The 10,664-nt window shown below is 40.1% G+C and overlaps 1 protein-coding gene across 1 annotated transcript; it reads left to right on the forward strand.

The window, feature by feature from the left end:
* Positions 1–6,289: 6,289 nt before the first annotated feature.
* Positions 6,290–10,381, forward strand: LOC122540147 (RING finger protein 223-like). Its single transcript, XM_043675457.1, has 2 exons — positions 6,290–6,387; positions 8,099–10,381. Exon 2 carries the CDS (start codon positions 8,106–8,108, stop codon positions 8,763–8,765), a length of 660 nt encoding a protein of 219 aa, XP_043531392.1. The 5' UTR covers positions 6,290–6,387; positions 8,099–8,105; the 3' UTR covers positions 8,766–10,381.
* The last annotated feature ends 283 nt before the right edge of the window (positions 10,382–10,664 follow it).

Below are 10,664 nucleotides of genomic sequence, written 5' to 3' on the forward strand. Positions count from 1 at the left end.
AGCACATTAACAATTGATCTTAACAATAACTTCTTCGCAGAGATTGGCATGAACTTGACTTTCGGGACAGCAGTGGAAATGGAAACTTTAAGAGATTGGAAATTATTTGATGAGTTGATTTGGGACAGGCTCTCAATGATGTTAGGAAAGCTGAGTGAAGATGATTCTCACATCCTCATTCTATATTTATTCTTTGGGATATTAAAGTAGTGTAGTGATTGTTTTAAATATCTTGGATCTTAAATTATCAGTGAAAACTGAGTGCTTTATAACTGAGGTGACTACACCCACCTCGAACTCGTTTTGATGTTTATTATCTTTGTTTTGTTAGAGCAATAATTTGTCAGCTGAAACCACCCAGTGCTAAAGTGAAATTTAGCACTCCCTAAATCTCTCTGCCAAATTACTTCTCCTTTTTAAAAGCACTCAATACAAAGGATGTCCTTAAACAAGTGCTTGAAGGCCTGTTGTAATGTTGCCTTTTGTAGCTCAGTGTCAAATTTTGCTTAATGAATGCTCCTGGGATGTTCTTTGGGGATTTTACTACATTAAAAGGAGCTATATAAATGCACGTGAATGCTGACAGAGCAATTATCGCAATAGGTTTCTTCTCAAATCTCCACTTCTATTTTAATTGGCCACATATTAAACATGCTGGCACACCACCTTACTCTGTCCATATGACACTCTGATTAGCTAAATACTCGATCACTGGTCATACAATTAGCAAGAGTGGAGCTTCCAACTGAGGACTTAATGTCAATGTTGATGAGCTACAGTGAGCAGGTGGTAACTTAAAAGTTATACAGCAAAATGCAATATTTCCACTCGTTCACACTTGCTCGTTTTTTTTATAAAACAGCATTATTAAACAGAAAACCTGAGAACTGCAAGAACAGGTTTTATAGTTGTCAGCTGAAAGATTATTTCAGTGTTAAACAATAGAACCAAAGAATTACAGCAGTTTCATTTCAATACGTGTGTTAGTGAAGGAATAAGCTGAGAGGGAATGACTTATTGAGGAAAAAAATCACCCAGGTATTTTGACAACCATTTATCATTTGAATTAGTTCCCTTGCAACTTATTTCCAAAGACAGGTCACTTGCCCAATACGCAGCCTCTGTGCAAAAGGAGCAGAGACAGTAAAAACAAAACATAAAATGACTTGATTTCAGTTTAGCCCAGAAGGGTTGTCACACGGGTATTGACAAAGTTAAAAATCACACAACACCAGGTTATAGTCAACAGGTTTATTTGGAGGCACTAGCTTTCGGAGCAGTGCTTCTTCATCGGGTGATTGTGAAGCAGGACCATAAGACACAGAGTTTATAGTAAAAGATCACAGTGTCGTGCAACTGAAATGATATATTGAACAAACCGAGATTGTTGTTAAGTCTTTCATATTTTAGAATGTGTCGCCAGTTTCGGTTCATTAATATGTAAATCTCAGAACTTCTTTTAACTCATATTCTCAAGATAACTTAAGGTTTCATTAAAAAAAGGTGACATTTCAGCTCAGGGTGTTGATGCTCAGCTCATGGGTGTTGATGCATTCCATTTCATTCATAACAATAGGGCAGATGCTGTCTAATCTAAAACAGACAGCTCACCTCTCCATCCCTCTCTGCCAACAAGTCAGTAATGTGACGGAAACTTACTGATGTATTTGGTTCGAATGGTGCAGGTGTGACACTCAGACTTAACACCACCCAAGGCAGAACACCCTCTGCCACCAGAATCCCAGAATCATAGAAACATAGAAAGCAGTATAGGCCATTCAGCCCTTCGAGCCTGCTCCAACATTCAGTATGATCATGGCTGATCATCCAACCCAAAATGCTGTTGCCACATTTTACCCCACAGCCTTAATCCCCAAGAACCATGTCAATCTCTTTCTTGAGAACATTCACTGTTTTGGCCTCAGCTGCTTTCTGTGGCACAGAATTCCACAGGCTCACCACTTTCTGGGTCCCACTTACTCTAAGAAAAACAAAAACTGAGCGCTGACTTAATACAGGTTCTTAACATTATGAAGGGCTTTGAAATAGTGAATCCTCTTGTGGGGTAGAGTATAACTGGAGGTCATTATTATAAGGGGCAACATTTTCACACAGAGGGTGGTGTGTGTGTGTGTGGAATGAGCTGCCAGGGGAAGTGGTGGAGGCTGGTACAATTACAATATTTAAAAGGCATCTGGCTGGGGGTGGGATCCGATTCCCTTTCAGATGGTTACAGGGAGGTTTCTTGTACTTAGGCACTTTTATCACACCAGCCTTCAATCAATTATACAAGGCTAATTTTGTGCGGTTGCTAGAGAGGATAAGACAGGACCTTCAGTGCTGAGAGGATCTTCCGATATCCTGGTTGGGTAGAATAACTCTGGTCAAAATGAATCTTCTTCCTCATTTATTATATCCTATGGGAATGCTCCCTTTGATGCTGCCTAGTCAAGTGCTATGGAGGCTAAACAGCTGGCTCGGTTCTTTTATCTGGCATCATAGGCAGCCTCTTATTAAGCTTGCAAAATTGCAGCTCCTGCAGAGGATGGGGGGTGTGAGCTTTCCAGACTTTAAGAAATATCAATTAAATTCCCTATTATCCTATGTGGCTGATTGGGTTTACCAGGTCCTGAGGTCAATTTGGCTGGTCATTGAGGCTTCCCAGGTGAAATGCCCCCTCATTAATTTGGTGCTTATGGACAAAATGAGGACTGTTATGGACCACTGAAGAAATCCGATTATCCTTAATACGGTTAAAGTATGGAGAATGATGTGACAAAGTGAGAGCAAATCACAAAAAACTTGCCCTTTTACTCCCACAGTAGGAATGCCAGGATTCTGGCCAGGATCGATGGATTCTAGCTTTAGGCTTTGGGGATCTAGAAGAATTTCCTGTCTGGGAGATTTATTTGAGGGGGTGGTCTTGATGTGTTTGAGCAGTTGAGCTATTGAAATATGAACTATTTCGGAGGGACCTCTTTCATTATTTTCAGATTAGGGACTTTATACAGAAAAAGACTACATTAATGGTCAGTCCCCATAAGTCTGATGTGGAAAGGAGTACTTTGGTCTACGGGTACTCTCTCAGTCAGCACCCTCTATCATTTATTAAGAGGTAATGTCTCAAAGGACGTTGAATGACTCAGGAATTGGGGGTGAAGATTTTGTCAGAGGTGTGGGAGGATATTTGGGAGAATGTAAGGAAGGTTGCAATCTGTAAGAGGATGCAGGCTATGCAACTGAATTTACTCCATGGGGCTTACTTGGCACCAGAGCGGCTTACAAAATTTAAGACATCTCCAATGTGCTCCAAATGTACAACTGATATTGCTACTCTTATACATTGCTTGTGGTCATGCCACATGCTTCATAGGTATTGGAGCGCTATAGCAAGTGTCTTGGAAGAGATCTTGGGAACCGAGGTCAAGGCGGATCCGGTATCCCTCCTCTTGGGTTGGCAGAATCTCCCCTCTTTGGACGTGCATGGGAAGAAACTGCTTAATATTTTTTGACTTTGTGCGAGGAAGAACATTCTGATGAGCAGGGTGTCAGAGAATCCCCCAGGGCTCTCTGGGATGCGTATGTTACTCCCATAGTTGGAATGCCAGGATTCCGGCCAGGATCGATGGATTCTAGCTTTAGGCTTTGGGAATCCAGAGGAGTTTCCTGTCTGGGAGATTTACTTGAAGGGACGGTCTTGATGTCTTTCAAGCAGTTGAGCCAGAAATATGAACTATTTAGGAGGGACCTCTTTCGTTATTTTCAGATTAGGGGCTTCATACAGAAAAAGACTATATCCCCCTGGACTTCCTTACCAGTATGGTGCACCAGAAGATTGAACTCTTATAGGACGTGGTGGCTCTTTTTGAACTATATAGATGCAGACTTGTCGGCTATATTGGTCAGGGCCTTTGTGTAGCCATGAGCATTGTGTCTGGTGGGCCGGACCCCTGGTAGGAGGAATTCTGAATAAATATGGGTTTGCCAACTGATGCTCCTGGTGATGGGGAGCTCTGGTGGGATTGCACTGTGTTATAACATAATTCAATTTAATTTGTCTTGATTCAATTTAATTTAATTTAGTTCATTTTTTGTTTCATTTATTTATTGAATTGTAGTTTACGTAGAGCTTTCTTTTTTCTTCATTTAAAATTGTTTGTGGATAAAGTATCAGTTTTGTTGTTATAAGATTGTTATACTATTTTGTAGTAATTTTATAAGTTTTTTAAAAAAATCAAAATCTTTTTCTCAATAAAAATATTTACAAAAAAGGGCATCTGGATAGGAATGTGAATAGGAAGGATTTAGAGGAATATGGGCTAATGGGACGAGATTAGTTTAGGATATCTGGTCGGTATAGACAAGTTGGACCTTAGGGTCTGTTTCTGTGTTATACATCTGTATGACTCTATGATAATCAACAAGAAATCCAATAGAGAATTCAGGAGAATTATGTTTTCAAAGAGTGGTGATAGGGAATCGTGTATAGAATAAATATCAATGGATTTTAGGGGAAACTAGACAAGCACATGAGAGAAGGGAATAGAATGGCATTATGATAGATTTGGATGAGAAAATATGGGAGGAGTTTCTGGAGTAGAGTGGAGTGGAAACACAGGGTTGGGCCGAATGGCCTATCTTTGTGCTGCATATTCCCTGCACTGCTGTTGTACAGACTGTGAGATTTGCAAAGCGTCCTCAGTCGCCCAATACCCTGAGCAGGTGATACTTCCCCACATCTTCATCATCACTGGTTCAATACCCTGGGATTCCCAACTAAGCTCCATTCTGGCAGACCCATCTCCATAAGGGGCTGCATCAATTTCAAAGACACAGCCAAGTGACCTTCCCCCACTAAAATAAAACAAAGAATTGGAGATGCTAGACATCTGAAACCAAAACATAAATTGCTGGAGAAGCTCAGCGGGTCTGCTAGCATCTGTGGAGACAGGGATAGTTAAAGTTTCGAGTCCACTGACATTTCTTCCAGCCTTGGGCGACTGTGTGGAGTTTGCACATTCTCCCCGTGTCTGCGTGGGTCTCATCCATGTGCTCCGGTTTCCTCCCACAGTCCAAAGATGTGCAGGTTAGGGTGAATTGGCCATGCTAAATTGCCCCATAGTGTTCAGGGATATGTAGGTTAGGTGCATTAGTCAGGGGGTAAATGTAGAGTAATAGGGTAGGGGAATGGTGGGATACTCCAGAGGGTCAGTGTGGACTTGTTGGGCCAAATGGCCTGTTTACACACAGCAGTGATTCTATGATATTCTACTATTGGTTCCTGCAGTTTCTCCAGCAGTTTCTGTCTTTGTTCGTCTCTCAGGGCAATGAGCATTAAATGCCCCTCCGAGTCAGGCAGAAGATTGAATGGGAAGAGCATTTCCACATTGTTGGACTGTGACCAGTCACAGTGAAGGAGGACATTCGGCCCAATTAATTAAAAAGGATAACCATAAATTATCAGGAAGTAACAACCTACAGTCTGAAAGTAAGCAGGAAGATGAAACGAAGGATCCCTTTAAACACTTCAGACAAGTGAGTTAAATATTAAAACAGAAAGTGCTGGAGAAATTCAGCAGGTCCAGCCTACAGTGAGAGTGAAATGAGTTAGAGTCATACTGGACCCAAAACGTTAACTCTGCTTTCTCTCCAAGGATGTTGCTGGCAAACGGGACGGGTTGAATGTAGAATATCTGGCATGTATTGACGAGTTGGAGCGAAGGGTCTGTTTCCGTGCTCGGACTCGATGACCTACTGAGTTTCTCCAGCAATTTCTGGTTTGTTTCAGATCTTCAGCATCGGCAATATTTTGCATTTACTGTATTTTCGGGTACGTATTCACACTTCGATTCCCAGACATCCAGTTATGTTTAGATGTTGCCAATTTATTGAAACCGAAATGTAAATACAAACAAAATCGGTGGTGAGAAAAACAAAGCTAATGTTTTGAATCCGATATGACCTTTTCAGTTTAAAAAAAACCTCGCATTATTGTGAATGTTTGGGAAAAGATTCCATATTATGACTTTTCCTCCTGTCCAGACCTCCTCGATTTTTTTTGGGATAGAGTCCCACTTGTTTTTTTAAAAAGCGGATTCATCCCCGTGTGCTTTCCGGAGTTGTAGGGACCAGGTGAATCCGAAACGTCCAGACACCAGGCGAGGGGAGGAAAGGCAATTTCTCATCACAGTCCAGCTCACAAATTACTGAAAGCCAGTCACACGTTGCGCACTCAAAACCTGTTCAGGTTGGATCAACTCAAAACAAGGAAGTACACGCTAGTCACCACCTATAAAAACCACACCAGCGGCGGGAATAGTTCATTCAACCTCATTAGGACAGCTTTCAGGATAGCACTTCTGTAGTCTAAGGAGCACCCAGAACAAGGTATGACTAAGTTATGCTTGTTTAAACAATGTTACTGTCAGAAAGAGGAAAGAAAAAAATGTCGAGTGAATTTAATTTGAGTTACCCTACATTAAGTAGTGGGGGTAGTTTTGTTTTGAATTGATTTAATTTTAAAATAACGTTTTTTGTACAAACTTCCAAGTGTTCATGAAGCAAGATCTTTCGGAAACAACATACTGATTAACTTTTAATACCACTTTAATCAGTAATATGTTACATTCCCCCTCAATGCTTAACTTTCTGGTATAAACTGCTTTTAAAAATTATTTGGTGTGGAATGTTTTTTTTTATTTCTAGCATGTATTGTACAGAAATGTTATGGATTTTGCACTCTTTTTAAAGACCAGCATCTGTTAACACTTCCACTTTTGGATAAATGTGGACAAGCAAAAGTGAGGCTAGGTGCAGCGTGTACTGATTCGAATGGCTTCCTCGCTTGGAACCAGTAGCTGTTTTTCAAATCTAAATAGCCTTTTTTAAAGGCGTAAAGACCGCTCTTCTCTGTAACCAATAACCCAAGTCGCGTTTTTCTTTAAATGAAACTTTGACACCCTCGAGTCGCTTTCTACCAAGTTTAACTAAAAACCAACCGCCCCTTGGTTAGGCTGAAAAGTGTGCCTCTAGAAAACATCGAAACTGGACAATTTGATATACAAAAAGCAAAGATTAGTTCATAACTCGTTTCAGCTCAATCTTTCCCTCCCGCCCACCTGATTTCAATAACTTGAATTAAACGCCAGCAGAATTCAGGATTTAATCGAGCGGTCTAATAATTAAGTGACTTAAATTTAATTAATTCACCTTTTAATTAAGGATGTTTTATTTGAACTAACTATTTAGCTTCAGTTATTTTAGAATTTGTCTATAGAATTCTTTCCTAGTGTTAAGAAAAGATTGAGAATTACTCTTAGTAATGCTGCAGGCTTTAGTCGCTATTATAACTATTTTGTTCTATGACTTTCCCGGTCCATCTTCTCTTCTCCCCCCCCCCCGAATTGTTTATTAGTTTGCAAAATTGTCTGCAGCCGACTTCTAACCCCACAGGTTTTAAATGTCTAAGTATATTTCAGGAAGTTCTTCTGTAAGAAATTCCCCGTGACCTCTTAGTGTATGCTTTACAAGCAAAGTGTTCTTCCTTAAACTAAACTGTTTATTGCGACTGCACCTTGTTTGAGACTGACTGATAAAGTTCCCCAAAGACCTGTTGGTCTGTATTTCCTTTTTTAACCCACCATGATACAAATAAATAGTGGAACAGCCAAATGGCCTATTCTCTTTCTTATCTTTCATGGTCTTGTCTTGGGCCAGCCTTCCTTGAGGATCCAATCTTATTGGGGGACAAGGGCCATTCAGTCAGAAACCAATTTTATATATTGGAATATTGTTACTACTGTTCTAGCATTAGGTTCAGTTGTTTGTGACATAACAAATGGTTCCTCCCTTTCAGAAAATGTATTATAAGGTGTGAACCTGTTTAAATGAACAGGAAACTTGCTTGGCATTTGTTTCCTTTGTGGTCAGGGACAAACATCTCCAAATTTGACTGCAGTTTAAGATTTTTGGAATGCAATTGAAATGCCAGTGGTGCATGCCACTGTAGCCTTGTGGCTCAGTAAAGCCTTGCATGTATTCATTGCCTTGCTCTCATTATTAATCAGCTACCCAACATTTTTAAATTTAATTCCATCAGGTGCACAATGTCTACTTCGACTGATGTATGGCACACTGAAGACTCTCTTCCTGAGGAGACTTGCTCTCATGTAGAAAGCTCTGATGGGAGCTCAGTTGGAGGTCTGGAGTGTGCAATCTGCTTCAGTTCCTATGACAACACCTTCAAGACTCCCAAGTTGCTGCAGTGCCAGCATGCCTTTTGCTTGGAGTGTCTGGCCAGACTGGCAGCCAGCACACCAGCTGACCAGTCCTCTGATATCATCTGTCCACTTTGCAGGAGCCAGACAGCGTTGCCTGAAAATGGAACCCCTGCCTTAAAAACAAGCCAAGAGCTACTCGCTCAGCTCCCACCCCAGCTACAACTTGAAGAACCAGTATGGGTGGAAGGCAAGAAACTGTGCTGCAAGAACTCAAAAGAGCCTGGTAATTCTGACTTTTGCATCTGTATTGACATTGGTGAAACAAAACCAGAAAATGCAGCTCCTCCTGCCACAGTAATAGACAATAGACTACTAAATTGCTTTGGTCTCCTTGGTGACTGGAAGAGACTGGTACTATTTATACTGGTACTCATAATTTTCCTTGGTGTTGTGTTATGGCCACTCCGGTGTGCAATTGCCACACAAAATCTAAGCTGTGCTCGCAATCCTCCTCCGACATCTGCCCCTGTCAATACTACAAGATAATAGGGGCAAGTAGTTTTTGCATGTGGAGCTGGTGTTGTATGACATCTGGACATTCTGCTGTCTGTTAAACTGGGAAGATTCACAACCAGTCAAGTAATTCACCAAACACTACAAGAAATAATATTAACTTGGTATAAGTTAAGGGTTCCAAAACTAGCAATTAAGATTTGTGCATGCAATGCACTGCAGCTAACAAACTGAACAGGTTTCATGATCATAGGCAGTCAAGTAAATGAGGAACTAATGGTTAGAGAACATCAACTGGAATTTTTGAACAAAGCCAGTCAGTTGTCTGCAGTAACTTTTTTTTCTTTCGTAGGGGGTAAAACAAGTCTGCAATCTTTAGTCCGAATACATGCTACAAAGTATTCAGTATAAACTAAGTTCTAGCATTCTATTTGAATAGAAATGTGAGCACTTATTGAATTTTGTGGTTATAGAAAACACTTTTTTTCCTGTCATAAGTGGCTTTCATGTACACCTCTCAATTAGTCAGTGACTTTTCTACTGTAAAAGTAGAAAGACTTAAATAGTACAAGTCCTTTTTTAACAAGTCACTGACTAACCAGCAAACACAATGATTAGTTTGTGGCAGTTGACACTTTTTTACTAACTGATTTTTGTTTTGCTTAATAACTTTCACTACAGTTCACTCCATTGTCGTTGCCAAAAGGAAGCAATTCTTTTCCTTGGAAGTGATTAATTAAAAGTCCACTGGGTTAAGTCTAGCAATATGCCTATTTTAGGGTACTGTGGCAGTCCCAATTTGTCACATGCACTTTCCTTGCCCTCCAACAATTCATAAATATTTCCCAAAATTCAATATTACCAGAAACCTTTAGCCTATGTAGTTTCACTGGTGCTAGGAATGCAAAATCCCTTTATCTATTCCAGTTATGAATCATAGTTATTTGCTTGCACTAGAAATGAAAGTAATCTGTTCAACCCTTGGTTTTTTTTTCTCGCCTACTTTACACAAGTGCTTTTATCCCAGCTGCAGTAATGACTCCTCCATGATTCTGCACATCACCATCTGAAGTGTGTGGGGCCTGCTTGGCAATCAAAGCAAATCTGCTCTTGATACCTGAATTAAGTCCTTTTGATGGTTGGATAAATTTAGGACACTGGCCAATTGTATCAAATATCATAAGTTTATTAGTGCATGGGCTTGTAGTAAAAGCTTCTCGTTACACTAGTAATGTGGTCTTTGTCATTAGAGACATCTTTACCAGGTTATAATGAATTTAACTGAAGCAATATTTACTATTACAGGTGAATGCTAATCTCTCCAATGAGGTTATTATATTCTTTGAACTGCTTCAGTGAAGCTCAAGAACTGCCATACCTTTTTTCAGTGTTTAAATAGGACATTGCAACTGTGAACTTGTTTTAATTTTTGAAATTGTATAATGCAACATCTGTACTCTGCTAGGTTTTGAGCAGAGTTCATGATTCCAATTTTTGCAAACATTAATAGTGACAATTCAATGTGTCTTTAGTGAACAGAAGAATCATTTTAACTATTTGTCTGCAACTAATAGGTTAATAATTCTGTGTTCTAAATTTGTGCAAATGAAAAGTGAAGTACAATTTCAATAAAGGTTTTAGATTTTTGACTTTGTCTTTGGGTTCTAACTTCTGCATTAGTTGTAATGGGAATAACAAGATTGAGTAGCTGGAAACAGTACAGCAGGTCAAGCAACATCAGAGCTGGGGACTGTTTCAGGCAGTGGGAGCCAGGACCTGGATAGAGCACTTGAAGATAGTGGAATCAAGGGTTATGGGGATAAGGCAGGAACAGGGTACTGATTGGTTAAGATCAGCCATAACCATAATGGTGGTGCTGGCTCAAAGGGCTGAATGGCTTACTCCTGCACCTATTGTCTATTGACCCTTGAG

The sequence above is a fragment of the Chiloscyllium plagiosum genome, chromosome 34, assembly GCF_004010195.1.
Source record: "Chiloscyllium plagiosum isolate BGI_BamShark_2017 chromosome 34, ASM401019v2, whole genome shotgun sequence".
Taxonomy (NCBI): Eukaryota; Metazoa; Chordata; class Chondrichthyes; order Orectolobiformes; family Hemiscylliidae; genus Chiloscyllium; species Chiloscyllium plagiosum.